The sequence below is a fragment of the Myotis davidii genome, unplaced genomic scaffold (assembly GCF_000327345.1).
Source record: "Myotis davidii unplaced genomic scaffold, ASM32734v1 scaffold574, whole genome shotgun sequence".
Lineage (NCBI taxonomy): Eukaryota > Metazoa > Chordata > Mammalia > Chiroptera > Vespertilionidae > Myotis > Myotis davidii.
Window position 1 is genome coordinate 259653 of NW_006285614.1, and position 23248 is coordinate 282900.

The 23248-nt window shown below is 39.3% G+C and overlaps 1 protein-coding gene across 3 annotated transcripts in view; it reads right to left on the minus strand.

Moving 5' to 3' along the window:
- The window catches only part of AP2B1 (adaptor related protein complex 2 beta 1 subunit), a 94790-nt gene that overhangs the window by 62855 nt on the left and 8687 nt on the right, over nucleotides 1-23248 (minus strand). For all 3 annotated transcript variants that reach the window (XM_006756412.2, XM_006756411.2, XM_015559251.1), the window contains exons 3-10: nucleotides 20507-20612; nucleotides 19368-19503; nucleotides 17700-17945; nucleotides 7150-7340; nucleotides 4633-4854; nucleotides 3993-4113; nucleotides 3769-3864; nucleotides 2717-2832 (exon numbers count right to left, since the gene is read on the minus strand). In XM_006756412.2, coding sequence (XP_006756475.1) covers nucleotides 2717-2832; nucleotides 3769-3864; nucleotides 3993-4113; nucleotides 4633-4854; nucleotides 7150-7340; nucleotides 17700-17945; nucleotides 19368-19503; nucleotides 20507-20612 — 1234 coding nt within the window. The remainder of the gene's footprint in view (nucleotides 1-2716; nucleotides 2833-3768; nucleotides 3865-3992; nucleotides 4114-4632; nucleotides 4855-7149; nucleotides 7341-17699; nucleotides 17946-19367; nucleotides 19504-20506; nucleotides 20613-23248) is intronic.

The window sequence follows — 23248 nt, forward strand, 5'->3', positions numbered from 1 at the left end:
GGGGGGGGGAACCCCGCCACAGCGCCTGGGAGCAGAAGGGGAAACCCAGCAGGAGGGGCTGGGAGCGGGAGGGGAAACCCAGCAGGAGGGGCTGGGAGCGGGAGGGGAAACCCAGCAGGAGGGACTGGGACGGGAGGGGAAACCCGCCACAGCACCTGGGAGTGGGAGAGGAAACCTGCCATGGCGCCTGGGAGTGGGAGAGGAAACCTGCCATAGCGCCTGGGAGCTGGAGAGGAAACCCGCCACAGCGCCTGGGAGCTGGAGAGGAAACCCGCCACAGCGCCTGGGAGTAGGAGCAGCTCGGAGTGGGAGCGAAGCCTGCCTCAGCTGGTTTCGCTCCCCTCTCTGCTTGGCTCCAGCCACTGGAAGCCCTATTCTTGCAGGCATCTTCCTGCAACGGGCCTCTAGTATTTAATAAATAGACCATAAATACTTATAAAAGCTCATCAAATATTCCTTTCACAAGGAAAAATTAACCTGTGGTATTAGGTAATACCACTACGGTATATTTCTAAAAATCTTTCCTACATGATCAGAGAATTTTCCTATCTATTATTCCATTTTGCCTTCATGGTAGATGAACAAATTCCATTCCACTATTAGGAAAATGGAGTTAGATAACAGCATCCAGACTAGAAACAGTAATTTTGTCCCTTAATCCACATCTCTCTTTAAAAAAATGTTTTTATTGATTTTTAGAGAGAGAGGAAGGAGAGGGATATAGAGATAGAAACATGGATAGGCTGCCCCCTACTGGGGATCAAGCCTGCAACCCAGGTATGTGCCCTGACTTTTTTGTTCATGGGTCAATGCTCAACCACTGAGCAACACTGGCCAGGCAATCCACATCTCTTTTTTTTTTTTTTAAATATATTTTATTGATTTTTTACAGAGAGGAAGTTAGAGGGATAGAGAGTTAGAAACATCAATGAGAGAGAAACATCGATCAGCTGCCTCCTGCACACTCCCCACTGGGTATGTGCCTGCAACCAAGGTACATGCCCTTGACTGGAATCGAACCTGGGACCCTTGAGTTCACAGGCCGATGCTGTATCCATTGAGCCAAACCGGTTAGGGCCACATCTCTTTTTATAGAGATTTTTATGTTCTTTTCTCACATAGTACCTGCACTAATGATGTTTTTCTCCAAAGAAACAATTCAAATATTTATTTTTAATTTTATAGGTCTATCACTCTCTCACTTTTACCATGTCGAATCTATCTCCTTGGCTAATGTAGTTTTAAACATCAAAATGACATTATATATTAGAAGTAGACAAATAAATAATACACTTCATTGTTTGCTCTACTTCCACTGAATAAATCAGGTTTTTGATAATTCTTTCTTAAAATTAAACTGTCATAGCCCCTTACTAACACAAATCAGAAATGGACACATTTCTCCACCAATCATATTGTGATTATACATCTCCACCCTTAATCAAGAAGTTTAGAAACTCAACATTCCTCTTTTCTGGAGAGTGGCAAAAGTATATGGTTCTTTTTCCAAAATACCATTTTCAAAATTTAAAAAATATACATAAAACCAGAGGCCCGGTTCACAAAATTCGTGCACTTGGTGGGGGTCCCTCAGCCTGGCCTAGGCCCTCTCACAGTCCAGGAGCCCTTGGAGGGATGTCCGACTGCCATGGAGGTGGGAGAGGCTCCTGCCACCCTGCTGTGTTCGCCACCCGTGAGCCTGGCTTCTGGCTGAGCGGTGCTCCCTCTATGAGGGAGCAGCTCCTGCATTGAGCGTCTGCCCCCTGGTGGTCAGTGCACGTCATAGCAACCGGTCGTTCCACCATTCAGTCGATTTGTGTATTACCCTTTTATTACGTAAGATGCTTAATAAACCACTACTTTGCTAAAATATTTCTTCTAATTTTGAGTTCACCAGCAAGCTAACTTACTGCAAGTTGCTTCATTTAACACTATGTTTAGTAACTAACCAGAAGTTTCAGCACAAGGTATTTCTATAACTTTAAAGCAAAATGTAATTTAGGATGCTTACAAGACCTGGTCTTACTAGTATTTCACTCTTTCAGATTCCTTAATTGCTTGCTTCCAAAATCAATTCTAAAAAAAGTATTTTTGCTTCATAAACTAAGAGGCCTCAATGTGAAAAGTATGTGGGGTAAAAATGTAGATTTTATAGCTACATACATGGGAGCAACAAGAATACTTCAGAAAAGACCTGAGACCCTGGTAATTTACTGTTATCTGTTCTACAATTTTCCACAAAGTACTACGTTACATGCAAAGTGAACAGCCCAGCTGTCACCTTCCTGGTTTTTATAGTAGGGCAGTCAGACAATTTAATCATCCAAACTGAGACATTTCTGAGAGTGAAAGGGGGCACAATCATTAATTATGCCAGGTAACAGGTGTAAACTGGGATTATACATGGACAATCTGAAATATATGGGTATCCTATTTAATAGTAACTTTGCCACCAAAGAATCTGATTAACTTCAATATATGCCAATCAACAGTGCATATTTAGAACTTCAATTCTTCTAAAAGTAATAAAGCAGGGTGAAAAATTAGGTTTTAATTCCTGTGCTAACTACCTTATATGTTTCTGATTTTTAATAAAGTATCCCACTATGACCAGTTACATTACAAAAAATAATTCTTACCTAGCCAATTTCAAAGTGCCTTACTTAAACATTTCCTAAATGATTTTAGGAAGAGGGGTAGAAGTATTTGGACGTACTTGTTGGGATACTTGCGGAAGATGTCCCTGATGACAACTATCGCCTCTTGGACCACATAATTTACTTTGGTTTGGATGAGATCAAGCAATGTGCTCACACAACGTTCTGCAGATTGCTGTGAAGAGGAACATAATAAATGAGAAGTTAGATGATCTATGCAATAATACAACCTCAATATTAAAAAAATTCTGAAGCATATAGGCATATCAACTAAACTAGACTAAAAGATCAGGCACTTAAATTGACCAAGCAATCCTAGAGGCTGGGCTATCTGATGGAGATATATAGAGTTATAGATATATACAGACATATACTGACAGGTGAGTCCATTCAAATGAAAAGAATCATCTTATATATCCAGGAGAATAAAATGGGAAGAATAAGGCAAAGTAGAAGGTCTTTATCTGGAGTTCATGGGTAAGTGGAGACCAGAAAGGCAACTTTAAAACTCTTAAAATGTAATTGCCAAACTTTATATATGCATACAAGCATATTTTCCAGAGAGAGAGTGTCCATAGCTTTCATGGTAGTTTCAAAGTTATCCGTGATTCAAAAAACTCAAGAAAAACTTGCCATCTTTTGGGTTATATACCTAAAAATCTATGGCCTTAGATAAACTGCAATTTCTCAGTTTATAATTCATCTATAAAATAGAATTTAATATAGTAAACTTTCATTGATAAAGGGAGTATGAAAAAATACACGACAAAATTAATATATTGAAATTGTAAATCATAGTTTTTAAAAGGAGATGGGCTCCAGATGAGAAATTCTGAAAATCAAGAACTGGTGTGGTTCAGTGGTTGAGCATCAACCCATGAACCAAGAGGTCATGGTTCCAGTCCCAGAAACTAAAACCAGAAACATGATTAAAATGATTCCCTCTCTAGATAAAAGGAACCAGGGATAGCTACTTTTCATTAAAAATTCTTTAATATTTTAACTATGAGGTTTATTATTTTGATAAACTTTTAAAATGCATTTTAAAGGAAGAAGTAAAGAGAACACTCAGAATCCCATAACATGATCACAACTACCACCAGACACTTGCCTCCACCTTGATGGCACACCGACCAATGGCCCGCACAGCTTTGCGAACAAAGTCAACATCCACCTCCGTGGCATATTCCTTCAGCTCTGCCAGAACCTGTTAAAAATCCAGGAAGTGAACAAACACCAAGGATTCTCAAACAGCAATTTAACAGCCTAGCTTTTTCTGAAGGCCAGACCTTAAGATCTAAGTCATTATAAACTTGAGTTTACAAAAAGTCTGACCTGAGCAATATTGGCTTGAGATGCCAAACGAATCATGATGTCCAGCTTCTCTAGTTTAACATAGATGGGATCATTATACTTCACAAAGAAGACTTTGATTTCCTGCTTTAAGATTTCAGGCCTGTAATACATAGAAACACAAGATAAGGAAGGTGAAGCATTTATAGATATTTCCTGAATTTGTATTAGTATCTAATCTATGCCTCCCTGCTCTCCTCCCACCCTACTCCCCCTCAGGAAAAGAACTCAAAAACTTCCCTTTCACCCATCTACTCAGTTCCATTTAGCAGACTAGTTTTATCCCGTAAAGAGTCAGGGGTACATGCAGTGAAAAACTACTAGAACAACAATCTGGTTCTAAACAATGACCTGAACCATATTAAGCAGGCACTAGCTAGTATGCTATAAGAGACCCCTCAGAAAACAAACTGCATTGTAGAGAAACAACAGGCATTTATTATAGGAATACTCCAAAATCAATTGTGAGTTAGCCTCCTGACCCAGAGCAAGTTGTTAAGCCATACAACATTCTCATTTATATGCATTAAAAAGAGATTAATACTGGCCTCTTTAATATTGGTATTATTAAACTTAATTCAAAATTACAAACACTTTAATCACCAATTCACTTTTTCCCAACCTTTTCTGAACAATTAGGTTGATGTTCCTCAGGGCGACATACTGCACCTCTGGCTCCCCGGACAGCAAAGTGACAAGTGGAGGGGCCAACTTCTTCAGCAGCATATTGTAGTAGTCAGAGTCCTTGGGTAACAACTCTAGAAATTTCATTAGGACTTTTACTGCTGAAAGCACCACTGCTGAGTTGGCATGAGAGAGCCGGGGAGTTACCCGCTCACAGATGCTGAGGGATAAAAAAGGAAAGTTATCACCTTAAATTAAAAATTTTTTGCTCAATACAGTTTATAAGGCAGTATGTCAGAGCCCCATGGGCCAAGAAATTACAGAATCAGTTAGAAAAGTCAAAGCTCCATGCGTAGGTAAAATTGTAATCCAACATTGCAGAAGCCTCATTCCCAGCAAACTACAGGCAGAGCAGGGACATCAGAAAACCTTAGGAAACCAGCAATAAGGGGTTTTCAAACTGGAAGGAAACTAGCCAATACCCCAAACACTTGAAGTTCACACCATTTACCTTCTAGTTTTATAGTCCTCTCTGTCTCCCCATATTATGCAAGGACTCCCTGCCTCAACCTACAGGAAGTCAAATTAAGCATTCTGAGAGTGATTTCATACTGACAGGTATCAACCAACTGTGGTTGAAGATTTCACTGTTAAAATGCAGTAGGAGGTGGATTGACAAGGAAAACTACCCAACCCTTTGCCTTAAGAATAATAAGCGAATCTCTGAAAGGTTTTTTTTTTTTTAACAATAGTACACCATTGCAATATTCTCCCAATCTATTCCCATTCTTCTAGCCCCTACCACCCACTTCAATGCCTCATGAAATCTTGAATATTTAATTATCTGTGGATGGGTCTTCAGAAATTAACCTAATTTTAATAGCTCTCAGGCATTGTAAATGGCTACTGATTATATCCAGTTAAAGATACAAGATAAATATACTGTGTTTCTTTCCCTCCCTGATGCATCTGCTTGGCTAACTCCCTGACCTCCTTCAGGTCTTTATACAAATGCCAACTTCTCAGTTAGGCCTTCCCTGACCACCCTTTTATAAAATATGGCTCATCACAATGCCCAGCATATCTTAAGATCTCTTCCCTACTTTATCTTTTGCATCAACACTTATCATCTGACATATGATATTCATCTTTATTTCTGTGCCATCCCTCAGAATGAGTGTTCTACCAGGGCTATGATTTATCTGTCCACAGTTGTATCTTTAGGGCCTGTAACAGTGCCTAGTACATAACTTGGGCTATATTTCCTGAGTGAATGAATAAATGTGAGATGTCAATGACCAATAGAAAATAAATTCTATGTAAAGTTCTTTCCAGAAGATATCTGTTCTTCTAATGATTGAAATAAACTACTAGGGTGAACCTTAGCTACTAAATTCAGAGGGAACAATTTCCCAGACAAGCAAAGAGCACTTATGTTATAGAAACTTGAGCTTCAGCCAGGCAAGGAAGGTTCTTATCTACCATATTAAAATATGTCAACTTAATAAAGAGCCAACATTTCTTCAGAAGAGCCAATATTTCTTCAAAAGATTGCGAGTTTAGCCTTGGCTGGTTTGGCTCAGTGGATAGAGCATCGGCCTGAGAACTGAAAGGTACCAGGTTCAATTCCGGTCAAGGGCAAGTGCCCGAGTTGTGGGCTTGATCCCAATGGGGGGTGTGCAGGAGGCAGCCGATCAGTGGTTCTCTCTCATCATTGATGTTTCTATCTCTCTCTCCCTCTCCCTTCCTCTCTGAAATTAATAAAAATATATATACATTAAATTAAAAAAAAGATTGTGAGGTAAATTCCCAGTCAGGGCACATGCATGGGTTGAGGGTTCAATTCCCAGTTGGGGTGTGTATCGGAGGCAAGCAATTGATCTCTCTCTCTCTCCCTTTCTCCTCTCCCTCCCTCCCCCTTCCCCTATCTCTAAAATCAATGTACAATTTCTGATAATCAAAGAAAATTTGAAACACTACAGTGGCCAAGGGCTGAGCAGAATAATCCAGATGTGCCTCGCAAAATTTCCAAATTCAGACTGACATGATTTCTATAGTAATGGAAGACATCATATATTTTGCTGGCTCCAACACACTTTCTCTAGTACTGAATTACAGACACAGCTCAACTCAATAACTAGTATAAAGCCAATTACTATGTATCTGATTGAATAAAAAATTTGTCACTACAGTGACAGATACTCACAAACCTTTGTCATATGGCCTTAGAACTGTTGTATGAGAGATGTAAGGCGATGATGATATAGCACAGCATAACTATACTGTGCAAACAAGAAATGAAAAACACACATCTCTTAGAAAGAACTATTTTTGCATGATTTACTCCACTACCTAAAATGTTCCTAAAAATCTGGTAAGAAAATACCATGGGGATAGCAGTATCTATCCCATAAGCCACTGATCTTCAACATATTAGTCTTTTATTCTAATATAAAAACTAGAACTTATTAAATCAGTCAAGACTCCCAGATACTATCCAGAACACCAGACTGACCTCTGAGCCTCCCGGTCATCTTTAGGGTTGTAATTGGACAGGCAGTCCAGGATGAAAATCTGGCCCCATTCAGTACACTCATTCAGGGTTGTCTGCAGCTTATTAATGTTCTGTGGGTTCAGATCGAGTAAGTTGCTGTTTGGGTGAGATTCACTGATTTCAGACAATGCTGCTACAGCATTAGCCACCACCTGGGAAAGAAGAAGATATTACCTTTATTTACCAAGAACAGGACAACCATAGACAACTATAATCTCTCAATCACAAACCTCAAGTCATTCCTGAATATTTTACCTAGTCCATTAGAAATAGATAAACTACTTTTAAAACATATATTAAACCTCCAATGATGGCATATACAGCTTCCTAGTGGTCAGACAACCCAGAATTAAAACAATTCATATATTAGCAGAAAGTCATACATAACTTACTATTAAAACATTAACAGTATTAGTAGTACTCAAAACTATCAATAGAATCAAGACATGAACAGATAAAAAAAAGCAGTGAAGTTTCAATATAAAACACATAATTTTATAGATGAATGGGTATGCATGTATTGGGGGGAGGGGAAAGTGGTGGGGAGATGACACCATCAATCATATCACAAGTCTTAGAGCAAGAAAGTTTGAACTTGAAACAGTAGATCCCTATCTATACATATAATCTCTATATATAAAAGGCTAATATGCAAATTGTCCCCACAGGAGTTTGACCAGAGGACGGGGAGTTCTATCACTTGCTATGATGTGCACTGACCACCAGAGGGAGTGTGGAACAAAGGAGGGCCCCGGCTGGCAGCTGGGGAAGGGAGGCCTAGGCCAGCAGCCGGAAGACCCCGATTGGCCCTTATCACTGACCAGGCCTAGGGACCCTACCCATGCACGAATTTCATGCACCAGACCTCTAGTTATATGATACTGGGAGGCACATAATCTCTGTGAAGTCTAGTTTCCCCATCTGAAAACTAGGGAAAATTTAATCTACGTCCCAGCTTAGCTTTAGTTCGAGGATAAAATCAGATGACATACATATAAATTCTTTCTACAAAGCCTTATGCAAAATAAAGGTGATAAAATTACCATAATTTATCAGTTGCAGAGTTTTCACATAAATATCTCTGAAACTGGGATGCATTTTATAATCAACGGTACATCAAATTAATGTAAAGTATTTTTCTCTCTTGGTAATGCAGAAAATAAAGCATCTTAGAATCAATGAAATATGGTATCTCAAATTTATCCTTCTTTCAGGCAGTATGATAAATAAAAAATTGCTACTGAGTAAAAGAAAGTACACTTGTATCCTGGTTACAGATATGGGATTTCATATTAGTTGAAACAAAAAAGGTAAAACACTTTACCAAACTTATAGATATCTCACATATAAAAAATAACTAACAAAAAGAATAACTAACAATTCTACAACCAATGAATGTAATTTAAAACTTGCAAACACACCCAGGCAAATCAAAGACTATACTATGGCCCCATGCAAGTAAATTTAAAACCACATTTTACAGTGAGGATCCCAGTTGTGATAAAAAATGAGTAAGACAAGGCTCCATATAAATATTCTGTAAATATAGGTGAGATATTATAGGAGATAGCACCTTCAGTAATTATATTGAAAAGATTATCTAGAACAGCCGTGGGCAAACTACGGCCCGCGGGCCGGATCTGGCCCGTTTGAAATGAAAAAAACGAAAAAAAAAAAAAAAAAGACTGTTCCCTTTTATGTAATGATGTTTACTTTGAATTTATATTAGTTCACACAAACATTCCATCCATGCTTTTGTTCCAGCCCTCCGGTCCAGTTTAAGAACCCATTGTGGCCCTCGAGTCAAAAAGTTGCCCACCCCTGATCTAGAACAATGGTTCTCAACCTGTGGGTCGCGACCCCTTTGGCGGTCAAACGACCCTTTCACAGGTGTCGCCTAAGACCATCCTGCATATCAGATATTTACATTACGATTCATAACAGTAGCAACATTACAGTTATGAAGTAGCAACAAAAATAATCTTATGGTTGGGTCACAACATGAGGAACTGTATTTAAAGGGCCAGAAGGCTGAGAACCACTGCTCTAGAGTGTCAACTCATTGTTAATTCTTACTAAAGTCCCTTGGTAAAAATTTGAGAAACTAAGAGTTGTATATTATCCTTTTACTAGCAAGAGAAGAAACCTAGTAGGCATGATTTAGCTATTGATTTTAATACCCACATTATCTGGATAGTCTGTAGATTATTCCAGAATATGGTTTTACCTAGAAGATAAAATCTAGAGAGTATGATTTTTTAATCAAGTAATAATACCCTTGTGATAATATCCACTATTATGTTAAGGATAATGACACCACAAAGGGAATCATCTTCATCTATAATTTAGTGATCAGAATAAAATTCAAAGATGAAAAATCAAAGGCTCATTTGTTAAGTATGATTAAGGATATAATATTTTACTGGTAGTAAAACCAATCAGGAAGAATTATCTAGTCCACCTACTACTGCATGGTGGCATGTATAAGGCTCTTTTCTGACTTAACTTTTGTTTGCTACCTCCACCATCAAACAGGGGATTTAGTGAAAAATAAAAGGCATAAAGAGTGAAATAATAATCCCCTCCATCATCTCAGTGCTTTACATACAAGGAAAAGATATTTTATTTCCCATGTACAATACACTTGATAGACCCGATTATAGTTAAAAGGATCAAAATATCACCGGAAGCCCTGGTTGGTTTGGCTCAGTGGATAGAGTGTTGGCCTGCGGACTGAGGGGTCCCAGGTTCAATTCCGGTCAGGGGCATGTGCCTTGGTTGCGGGCGCATCCCCGGTTGGGGTGTGCAGTGGGCAGCTGAGCGATGTTTCTCTCTCATCGATGTTTCTGGCTCTCTATCCCTCTCCCTTCCTCTCTGTAAAAAATCAATAAAATATATAAAAAAAAATATCACCGGAAGACCAAATGCCTGTTTTTGTCTACTGCTGCCAACAAATGTCTAGCCTTAGTTTCCAGTTGTCCAAAATAAACATCCTACTACAGCTTACTATTTCTGCTAGTCAAATCCTTCTTTTTTTTTTAAAATATATTTTATTGATTTTTTACAGAGAGGAAGGGAGAGAGATAGAGAGTTAGAAACATCGATGAGAGAGAGACATCGATCAGCTGCCTCCTCCACATTCCCCACTGGGGATGTGCCTGCAACCCAGGCACATGCCCTTGACCGGAATCGAACCCGGGACCGCTCAGTCCGCAGGCCAACGCTCCATCCACTGAGCCAAACCGGCCTCGGCCAAATCCTTCTAATGTTAAAAACAAAAAAGTTAAATATGAGGTCTGTTAATAGGAAATGTAGAGGAAAGGGTGAGAATTGGGGGAATTAAAAACATTGGGGAGACCAAAAAAAAAAAAAAGAAAAGAAAGAAAAAGAAGAAGAAGAAAAAAACATATGGGCCACAAAAAAAAAAAAAAAAAAAAAGGAAAAAAAAAAAAAAAAAAAACATTGGAAAGGAAAAAAGAAGAAAAAAAAAACATTGGGGAGAGCCCTGGCTGTGTGGCTCAGCTGGCTGGAACATTGTCCTGTACACCAAAAGACGGCAGGTTTGATTTCCCAACAGGGCATATGGCTGGGTTGCAGGTTCAACCCCGGGATGAGGCACATGTGGGAGGCAACTATCAATGTTTCGATGTTCTTTTTCCTCTCTCTCTTTCTCTCTCTCAAAAACACACACACACTCTATCTCAAACACACACAAACTTAAAACAACAACATTGGAGAGGAAAGAGAACAGAAGGATGCTGAACAGAATGAACAATTAGAATTCCTTTGTTATTGTCACAGGCTATTATTATAAATTAAACCAAGTGTACACTGCAGCTAATGAAGTATATATTCTGGTGGTTAAATAGGCAATTTTCACATTAAAACAAAAGAAGGAAATAGGAAAAAGTCACTCTAATTAAAAGATCCAGCAAGATCAGATTATCTATAATAATAAAAGCATAATATGCAAATCGACCAAACAACCGAGCAGCAGAACGACCATCCAGATGACCATGCTATGACATGCACTGGCGCCAGGCCAGCCAAGGTGGTATGATACGATTTGTCAGGGGGCCTATGTGATCACCCCAAAGAGGGAGGCCCAGGCCATCCTCTGAGTGGCAATTGATCACGGAGCCCCGTCAGGGCACATGCCCGGGTTGCAGGCTTGATCCCTGGTATGGGGCATACAGGAGGCAGCCTGTATTCTCTCTCATCATTGATGTTTCTAACTCTCTCTCCTTCTCTCTTCCTCTCTGAAATCAATTTAAAATAAAATAAATTTAAAAGGTTATATCTCTCTCACTTGAACCATCACATATTACATTTTTCATGAATTTGAACTAACACATGTAACATTTTTCACTCTAGAAACTTGGTATTTCTTAAAAAACACTACCATGAAGAGAACAATGGCCTTTTAACTATAAACTCATAAAAATTAGAGTTCCCAAGAAAGAAAGGGTTTCTAAATAAAGTTTTGTATTAAAAAATGAATTTATAAGGTTTCTTGAGTTTTATCAATACATTAGCTGCTTTATAAAAAGTTGACATCTAGCTTTAGCTGGTTTGGCTCAGTGGATGGAGCGTTGGCCTGCGGACTGGAGGGTCCCGGGTTTGATTCCAGTTGAGGGCACATGCCTGGGTTGCAGGCTCGGCCCCCAGTAGGGGGTGTGCAGGAGGCAACTGATCAATGATTCTCATCATTGATGTTTCTATCTCTCTCCCTGTCCCTTCCTCTCTGCAATCAAGAAAAAAAAAAGTTGACATTTAGGCTATAAAAGAACACATCCATAGGGTCAAAAATATGTATTTTTAAAATTCATCTAACTTGTCAATTATGGTAAGTTCTGTCCTTTGGGGGACTGCAACTAAACATTCCTCCTCCCCATTATATCCCACTCCACCTAGACCTACTGTAATATGTCTACTTTATAGATTCAGATGTTAAAAACATGTCTTTCCCTGCCTTAACTAAGAGAATCTGACAATTCCATTCAATTTGTTAGTTCCTTATAGACCCTTGGAATCTGAATTTTTTAAGGTAAGCAATTTATGTTTTTACTTACTCGATACTATACTTACTAGAGTTAAACAAAGAGATAAAATATAATAATAGGCAAAATGTATTGAACACTTACTATGTCCCATTAATCCTCACAGCAACTCTGAGGTAGTTACTATCAAAATCCACCTATTACAGATAAGAAAACAGGTCTTTAAAATGAATTTATAAGTATAGGATTAGAAAAATTCAGTGATTTGCTTAGTCAACACAGCCAGAAAAGGATAGTGCTTGAATATGAACTCAAGTTCTGTATCTGATTCCAGTGTCTGAGTACTAATCATTCTGCATTCAGCATTTAAGAAGTTCTGAGAGCTGTGCACTTAAACTGAGGGAAAGGAAAGAAAAATCAGAGTTGGGAGAGGACCCTATAATCACATTATTTCCAGGCAAAGGCAACATACAGATTTATACAAGCAGTAAAATTTATTCTTCTACTTCATGTATTTCAGAAATAATCAAATCCTGATAGCACTCAGAAGCAAGACTTACTATCTCTCTATATAAAACCCTAATATGCAAACAGACCGAACAGTAGAACAACCAGCCAGTCACTATCATGTGCACTGACCACCAGGGGGCATGTGTGGAACATGGCGGGCGTCAGCTGCGGCGAGATAGCGGGGCAGGTGAGCGGGGCACCAGACCAAGGCAGGGCGCCAGTCGCTATCACTGGGACAAGCCTCTGGTGGTTACTGAAAATTCCTTGCTCCCGAGACCTGCAGTCCTGCCCGGCGCTTGCCCCTGCTGCCGGTGCCGGCCCCTCTCTCACCCACTACCAGTGCTGAAGGCCCCACTCGCACCCTCTGCTGGTGCCTGGTGCCAGCTGCCGGCCCTGATCGCACTCCTCAGGGCTTCTCCACCTCTCCATGCTCCTGAGAGGCCATCGGGGCCAGCAGCCACCTCTCGCTCCCTCTGCCAGCGATGGCCCCACTCGCGCCCACCATCAGTGGGTGCAAGCGGGGCTGCTGCAGTTAGCGAATGGGAGTGGGGGCGGTAGGAGCGGGGCTGATGACAGACAGAGGACCAGGGGCCGTGGTGGGAGGGACTGAGTGGGGTGCGGAGGAGGGGCCAAGACCCGCCCCTGTGCCCACCTCAGCCTCACGGCCCACAGTTCCTTTCAATGTGCACGAATTCATACACTAGGCCCCTAGTCTAGCTATAAAATCTTATTTATAAGCTAACTCTATCTTAATGCAGAAATTCTGAGGACATAAATTTGGCCTCATATTTTCAAAAAGGAGCAAGCTGAAGTGGTAGATATGGTTAGAATAAAAATGATCCTGTATAAAAAACTCTAGAGGAAATCTAGATATACACACCAGGAGTGGAATATCACAGATAGAAGCTCCTTTATGAGAAATCTCTCACATTCCCTTGTCTCTGATTTTCATCCTGCATTCTAGTTTCACTCTTTTCATAGTCCCAGAACCCAGGAAAGACATCACATTCCAGTACAGTGACTTCCTCCTATTAACTAAATTACTACTTAGACTTTAAGAGGATTTTCATTTCTGGCAGTGACATTCAAGTGTACACACTCTGAACAGATTAATGCTTCAGTTTTCCCGTTCAATGTATACTCCTTTTGGTTGGTGTCCCTGAAGACCTGAATATAATGAAAGCAGAATTGACCAAAACTATTAGAATGAAATATACAGTTTCATCCTATGGCTTACATATTTTTATCCTCCTAAATATCAGCAACAGTTTGGGACCTCACTTTCTCCTTTAGGGAATTGTCTCAAGTGACATGTTAAAGAACAGAGCGAGATGTTACTTGTTCAACAAGTGAAAATATGTCTTTTTTTACTATGTCAGTTTGTGGGCAGCTCTCACAGTGATGGAAGCAGAACTGAGAAGGTTTAGAAGACAAAAGGGGAGAAGTCCCGAGGCCATAGGGACTCAGGAGAACTGAACTCACAAACAAAAAGCAAAGCACCTGTGGTGGAACTGTCAAGCCTCTGGGCTGGCAGAGTCTAGCATAAATACGATAAGTTGGAATACTTCAAGATGTCTCTCCGAGAGAAATGAGGAACCATAGTAAAGAGAGAAAACCCTAACGTATGGGCAAACAACTAGAGAAATATCACCATCACTCCAGAGTACATTTTTCTTGCAAATATAAACTTAGTGAGAGAAAATATTTTAAATTCTAACATCATGTGAGTTATCTTCCTGCGCTATAAAGTGTTTCTTCATTTTGGGTTTACTTTCAAAATATCGAATAAAATCTTTAAATTAATACTGTAGCAATAATTTTAACCTTTGCCATTAGGTAACAGTAGCAGCAGTGCTCCTCTCATGTGCTCCCATAAGCTAGGTCCTTTAGTAGGCGCTTTTTATGCAACAGCTCAATTAATACGTCCCGAAACTATCTAAGATGGTAGCCCTCAACTGTACAGAAAGGAAATGAGGCTTAAGGAAGTTAAGCCAGGACTTAACAGAGTGAAAATTTTTATTTCAAAGTCTGTCTTTTTTCTTTCAAATTGCACTTCACTAAAAGTCAGCTTTAAAGTATAAATGATAAAACAGCTGCAGGAAAATAAGGTATGTGTGATCATCCAAAACAGAATGAAAAAATAATAAAATTCTATTACTTGTAACCGCGTACACTACACCCTTAGGAACCAGCCTGGCGATCGACATAACCCCAAGAGTAGTCACATCTTGATTAACATTTTACACTTAAGATTTCAAAGTCATTTCTGCAGATGTTCTAATGCTATGGCATCTAGGATGCCCTTCTGAAGTGAGCTACAAGAAAACTACCAAGGCAGAACCCCCTAGAACAGTGGTTCTCAACCTGTGGGTCGCGACCCCTTTGGGGGTCGAATGACCCTTTCACAGGGGTCGCCTAAAACCATCGGAAAACACATATATAATTACATATTGTTTTTGTGATTAATCACTATGCTTTAATTATGTTCAATTTGTAACAATGAAAATACATTCTGCATATCAGATATTTACATTACGATTCATAACAGTAGCAAAATTACAGTTATGAAGTAGCAACGAAAATAATTTTATGGTTGGGGGTCACCACAACATGAGGAACTGTATTAAAGGGTCGTGGCATTAGGAAGGTTGAGAACCACTGCCCTAGAAGCATTCATTTCTTTTGTATAAGATTCTAATATTTGTTGGTACAGTGCTGCCCCCATGTGGAGCAACTTCTGAAAAAAAAGTGGAACAAAACTACCTTTTTAAAAAATTAATCCTCACCTAAGGGTATTTTTCCACTGATATTTAGGGACAGTGGAAGGTAGGTAGGGGGAAGAGAGACAGAAATATCAATGTGAGAGTCACGACGACTGGTTGCCTCTTTCAAGCACCCCAACCCACCAGGACCTGGTATTAAACCTGAAACCCAGGAACATGCCCTTGACCAGGAATTGACCCAAGACCTTCTGGTGCACAGGCCAGTGCTCTAACCAATGAGAAACACCAGCCAGGGCCTGCTCCACATTCTAGCCCCACTGGACATTTAACAGCTTTCCACAGGGTACATGATATCATGCTCATCTAGATGCCCAAATCTTCTCATTTGTCCTCAGGTAGAAAATTTCAAATGGTTGCTCAGGGTGAATCAAAAGCAGTGTCAAAACCACAACTTGGTACCAGCTAAACATTTTATAAAACAGATACTACTGCCTTATAAATTTATTTCTTTGTGGAATTTTTAAAAAAGTAACACATGGTATTGCTTGAAGGGAAAAAAGGCAGGGTTGAATCAGAATTCTAATACTGGTGGTGATACCCTAGCAGAAGTCATAATTTAAGCACATACACACCCACACCCACTTCCATGCCTAGGCGGTGGTTGAAAGATTCCTGATCGCAGTACCACAGTACTTTTAAAAAATGTGATTGCTTCACCCTTTGACTTTGATACTAAATTTAATGGACAATGAGCAGAAGCCAAGGCTACTCAAAGAATAAGATAAATCATATGAAATGTCAAAACAAAAATCTGAGCAGGTAATTTGCAAATGAGAAACAATGTCTATTTCAAGGCAAATTCCAACTCTCTATTTCAAAAAGTTAAAAAAATATGTTCGGAGGTTATCTATTGATTAACTCATAATGTTACTCACCTCCTAGTAAATACTGCATTAGGCAAAAAGGGAAGAGAAAATGGCTATATTCTTTCATCATCTTGTACTGATATTTAGAAATAATACAAACGAGCTTCAGTCACTAGCAGAGTCAACGTACTACTTGAGACTTAGCTCCCCATTATATAGGCAAAGTTTAAAATGTCAATAAGAAAAATAAAAGGTCCACAAACTTTTAAGGTGTTAAGTTACATTCTGGCTGCCAAACATGTAAAACATAATCATGGCTTATATATGCACAGGCAATAGGGTGGTGAAGGCCTGGGGCAGGGGACGGACTAGATGGATTCGATGGGGAAGGGGGGAGGGGGATGGAAGGAGGACATATGTAATACTTTCAACAATAAAGATTAAAAAAAAAAGAACATAATCAAGTTGGCTAAAAAGAATCTTGTCGCCCAGCCGGCATGGCTCAGTGGTTTAGTGCCAACCTATAAACCAAGAGGTCACGGTTCAATTCTCGGTCAGGACACACGCCTGGGTTGTAGGCTTGATCCCCAGTGTGGCATGCAGGAGGCAGCCGATCAATGATTCTCTCTCATCATTGATGTTCCTATCTCTCCCTCTTCCTTCCTCAGTTCAATTAAAAAAAAACAAAAAAACCCACATATTTTAAAGAATCTTGTCCTGGATTTCTCCTATAGAAGAATGCATTATAATAATTAGGCAATAAAGATAACTTTGTTTCTATTCCCACACCACCACAAAATACCATAAACATCTATCTGAAGAAATAATCTTTAAATATTTGATATAAATTTAATGTAAAACCTCAAGAAAATGATGAAAGGACTGGTTTCTAGGCCAGCAATTTTCAACCCTTTTCATATCATGACACACATAAACTAATCATCTAAATTCTGTGGCACACCAAAAAATATATTTTTTGCCAATCTGATAAAAAAATAAAATAAAGGTATAATTGTGGATTCATTCACAATGGACAGCTACTGTTGTGTTAGCTATTATCATTTATTTTTATTTGACAATCTAAAGGAAAAGAGGTCAGTGCTCTGACAAAATAGTCAGCTACTGCATGTTGTAAAAATTCTTGTAGCATACCAGTTGAAAATCACTGTTCTAAACATATACAGGGGTAAGTATGATACAAAGGTTTGCTTTAAGACCCTTGTATTTTAAGTACTTGGTTTTCACCTCAGAAACACCAAGGGTGTGAGATAGACAAATCTGTGGGACACACAGAAGTTATGCTCCCCACAGCTAACCTATGGTTCAATGTCCCAAAGGTAAGATCTGTTTTAAACATACTTTTTAAAGTAACTAATTTTAAATACTGCTCTTTTATAAAAGCAGTTTATTACCATTGGATTTGAATCTGCTATGAGATCCCGCAGAGAATCCAGAAATCCCTGATCTTCCACCATTTGGGCATTGATATCATGGAGTTTTGCCACGCAGACTGCTGCTGTTTTCCGAACATAGGGATCTTCATCCTTCAAGCACTTTCGGAGGGGCTCACAGAGATATTCTGTGATCTTGTCCACTCGGATGCATCCCATGGTTCTAACTGCCAAGGCCCGAATCAGAGGATTGGGATCTTCACAGTCCTATAACAGACAATCCTTAACAACTGTAGGTATACATGGTGACTGAAAGTAAACAGTCTAGTTTGTATAAGCCATAAAAGAATGTTCATTAACACCAGCATCAAAAATACTATATAGAACCAAAATAAAAAAATTAGTCTGAAAAAGAAACGTTTTTAACATAAGCCATGTTGGGGAAGGGGTTAATGCAAGCTTCCAGTTACTCTACATCAGAATCCAAATCTCCCATGCTATTCCTTTCCTTTCCTAAGTACAAATCTTAGTTGCCTATAAGAATCTAGGCCAGCAATTCATTTAACTGTTTCATATACACAATGAAGAAATGCCCAGGAGTAGTTGAGGGCTAAGCAAAAGCCTAGTGAGCTGGAGTTATTTGTGAACCAGCCCTAAAAATAAGAGGCCTTTTGGCTTGTATTCTGGTGGAGGGAGGGAGGAGAAAATGAGGAATTGGAAAGATGAGTCCCATTCCACAGTCAGTTTGCAAATAGCAAGTAGGGAGAAAAAGGAGCTTGGCCTACCACCAAGAAAGCAGAGTACAGAAGCTGGCGTGGGCCATGCTAAAGTAAGTTCCTGGGTTAAGCTGCAGAAGGCCCTCTGACATAATTAACATACATTCTCCTTTATTAGCAAGTGCTCTTCCAAATACAGTACAAATAAAACACTCAGTAAGGAACATTCCTTAAATTGCCCCACTTTAAAAAATTTCTTTAAACATTATAAACCTATTTGTGTGCTAATTTCAAAAATGTAAACTAGCCCTAGCTGGTCTGGCTCAGTGGATAGAGCCTCGGCCTGCAGACTGAAAGGTCCCTGGTTCGATTTCGGTCAAGGGCACATGCCCAGGTTGCAGACTTGATCCCCAGTAGGGGGTGTGCAGGAGGCAGCCGATCAATGATTCTCTCTCATCACTGATGTTTCTTTCTCTTTCCCACCCCTCTCTCCCTTCCTCTCTGAAATCAATAAAAAATACATTTTAGAAAAATAAAATAAATAAACAAAATAGTAGTACCTCCTGTGGTTTCCACTACTTATGACCTGTAAGCGTAATTTCTACAAAGATAAAACAGGTTACTGATACTACAATAATATGCCCACCCTATGTCAGCCTTGAAAGCCTTTGTCAGTTCACAAAACACTGAGGTTCCACCTGGTTTTCTTCTCCCATCTGACAAGGATGTACCAAGCCCAGCTAACAGAAGGCTCACCATATGGTCTGAATTGGATGACAAACGTTGGCATACAGAATGCCTAAAACATGAACATTCCTAGTCACTGCCAGTACTTCTCTAGAGGCTCTCTTCTGGAACAGAAGTTGTTTATTTGCAATGCAGACCTATCTATCTGCAGACACTAAATATCAAGAGATACTTCTGAAGAGGTTACTTAACGTAGAAGAGACTGCTCTTGAGTCCTTTAAGTTACCTTCACAAAGCTGTTGACAGCCATAATGGCCATGTCTGGCTGACTCTTGGCATAGTTCATCAAGTAGAGATACACCAGCTTCTTTAGTTCCAGGTTGTCAGTCTGCATACAGTTCACTACATCTGGAAAGAGAGAGCTGAAAAGAGAGTAGAATAGAGAAAGGAAAGGTGAACAGACGGAGCCAATCTGTTAAATAAAACATGAAAAAAATTAGCCTCATTTTACAAGTAATTTGATGTAAGGACAAATGTTCCCACAGTGATAATTATTATTACAGAAATGAATTATTAAACAAATTATAGTATTGGTCAATTCAACTATCACTCTGCTATACAGAAGTGCTTTATGCATAATTCCTATTTCATCATACAGAATATTAAAAAGATTTAAAGGTTTAATAAAATTTGAATGCTTCACAAAAAATCCTAAGTAAAACTGCATTTATTCCCTGCAAGTACATGGTGGTGAAGAATACAATGACTACTGTTACAGTTTGGCACCAATGCCTTGATTCATGCTACCACGCCAGCAGTGCAAATATTAACACAATGAAAAAAGACTAATAACACCTAAGTATTATTGTAAGAATAGCTTTGACCTCATGGACCCCCTGATAGGCTCTTGGGAATCCTGAGAAGCCTGCAGACCATTCTTATCTCCGAATGGTATTGTTAAATTACAGAAAGTAAAACAAAATAATTTTTAAAAACTGATTTTGTTAACACTGATTTTTATCTTGAATTCAGGAACTGAATGTAAAGTTGTAAAGTTGAGGGCACTGGCTTGAGCCAGTTAAAGAGCATATGTGCTTCTGCTTCTCAGTATATTTTTATCAACTTCTCAAGCTACCTCAGCAACAGATTTGTAACTGTGCCAGCTCTCAGGAGGGTTTATGCTAGATCTGCATGCAACAAAAATCAAACTGATTTCCCTCTTCCAAAAACACAAGACAAAATAAAACAAACCAACTTAAGTCACAGAATTAATATAAAAGCAACTATATTTTCTGATGATGTTTTCAGGGACAAACCCATTCTTATGGGGTCTATGATTATAGTAATTTTAAATGAAAAGCAGTGAAAGCCATAAAATAGGGTCTGGGTCTAAAGTAGGCCAATGGTAGGAGTGCCTAAGCTTACCTGACATCCTTCCCCACAGTCATAGCAGCAATCACTTTTTTCACAGCCTCCTTCCGCTTTTCTTTCTTTTCATTGTTGAGTTCAGCCTTTAATTCAAAGATTTCTCCTAGAAAAGAAGAGAGCAAAATGGATGAATTCCCAGGACCAGAGATCTAAAGCAGAATACTGTGTTATGTAATTAAGTAACACCATGAAAGTTGCCCAAAGGTTTAAAAATTATAGGACAGGTACAGTTCAAAATCCTTAGAATATTAACTAACCTATTCACAAGGACACCATCTTTCAGGTTATGGCCAGAAAGGAAGATGCAATCCAGATCTTAGGAGGCATAGGAGTGGGAAGAAGTAAATCTCATGCTATCTTACTACAAGGGGGTGAAAATGGAATCTGAGGAATGTTCTTCCATCAGAATTTCAACGTTCTGGAGGAAAAATAAATGTAGGCAGGAAAAAGGTTCACAAATCAGTGTTTTCAAACCCAAAAGACTCCAGATATCATCTCATTCACCTACTCTTAACTTCACAGGTAAAGAACTGAGGCTCAAATATCTCAGAGTGAGTGACAGAGTGTCTCCTGAATCCAGAGGTTCTCAACAATGGCCACACACTATTATCTGGGAAATATTTAAAAATAATAATGCTCAGGCTCTACTTTGGACCAAATAAATCAGAATGTCAAGGAGAATTCTTACATTCATATTTTCAAAGTTCCCCTAAGTGATTCTAATGCACAAACACAGTTGAAAAGCACTGCTCTCCTCTAATTAGTACTTTAAGAAGTTAATGGGCCGAAACCGGTTTGGCTCAATGGATAGAGCGTCGGCCTGCAGACTGAAAGGTCCCAGGTTCGATTCCGGTCAAGGGCATGTACCTGGGTTGCGGGCACATCCCCAGTGGGGGATGTGCAGGAGGCAGCTGATCGATGTTTCTCTCTCATGGATGTTTCTAGCTCTCTATCCCTCTTCCTTCCTGTCCAGGTTCGATTCCAGTCAAGTACACATGCCCAGGTTGCAGGCTAGATCCCCGGGGGGGGGCGGGGGGGGGCATGCAGAAGGCAGCCAAGCAATGATTCTCTCTCATCATTGATATTTCTATCTCTCTCTCCCTCTCTGAAAGCAATAAAAATATATTTAAAAAAGAAGTTAATGGGAGGGGAGGAGGACTGAGCAAGAAAGAGCTCATGAACACAGACAACTGTGGTGATTGTAGGTGGGAGGGGGGTGGAGATGGAAGAGGGTAAAGGGGGGATAAATCGTGATGGAAAAGTAAAATAAGAGAAGCGAATGGGGGAATAAAAAAGTTAATGGTCTTTTATTCACTCTAACAACAGAAATAATAATCATGAATCTTCAAGAATGGTACAAACCAGAGCCATTTCTAAAGGAACAATCTCGAATAACTGACTGCTCTGTGAAGTGGCAGGGCTGTCACCACTACTGTAAGGCCAGGCTCACCTATCTTCAGAAAGCTAGAGCTGAAATAAGCAAAGGTAACAACCCTCAACTGGTTTTAAAAGAAAATATACCACCACTTCAATCTTCCATCTATACTCTTAAACCCTTCTAAAATATTGCCTCACTTTTTTTCCACCTTTATGTTGGTTCTTGATGTTCACTTAACCAGACTGCACTGGTCAGTACAGAAATAGTGGGGACAGCAACTATGATCTGCTGAAGCCTCTAAATGTGACAGATGAAACAAAGAAACACAGCCATTGAACAATAAAAAAAAAGTGTGTTACATCAATATCCATTGCCAACAAGGCAAACACATTCATGTTACAAAAACTGCGGTTTGATTTATCAACAGCTGCAAAAATAGTACAGCCAGAAAAGCTGGATCTTCAAAGAGTCATTCTTCTCTTCATCAAGTCCTCTGCTGCCAAATCGAGCTCTTAGGGGTCCTTCCCAACGTTTACTTCTGGGGACAATAAAAGACAAGCAGCAGGACTTCAGAAAGTCTGAATTGTGAATAGCTGTAGGAGTTGAAGAATCAAAACAGGATGTAACTGAAATTACTCCAACTCCAACAGTCATATACTTAAAGAATATGTTCCAGTGGCAATTCTGGTAGGTGTTGCAGGAAGTAAAAGGAACATAGTCTATTCATTTTTAAAATATGGTATTTACCCAGCCATGATTCATCTATAAATCTCAGTTTTACAAGTTCCTAAATAAAAAGTTACCAGGACAGATTACAAGAGAATGTTTGAAGAGGTAAGTGAGTTTTTAAATGATAATTTTTTATGTCATTAAAGACAATATATTGGTCCTCAAAACCCATGAAATGTTAACAGAAGAAATACATACATTTCAGAATAAGAAAATCAGATAAAAGCTGAAAAATGAATGGCAAGGAGGCTAGAGGCTTTTGTGAGGTGTAAGCAATAAAGACAGAAAGGAAGAAGCTGTGAAGAGCCAAGGAGGGGCTCTAAGTGAAGCACGGTTATCTCATACATACAACCTTATTAAATTCTTACCTTTTTCCCCCTTCTCCTCCCCTTAAATCTACCAAGCACTGCTAGTAGCTAGCAATAGTTCTCAATCATGGCTACACTACACATTAGAAAAATCTGGGGAGATTTTTAAAATCCTCTCCTCCCCCCGGCCATATCCCAGACCAATGAAATCAGGATATCTGGGTATGAAACCTGTACATCAGTATTGTTTTAAATTCACAAGGTAACTCCAACGTGTAGGTAGTTGATATCATTAGGCAACTAACTATAGAGCTTCCTGTATTA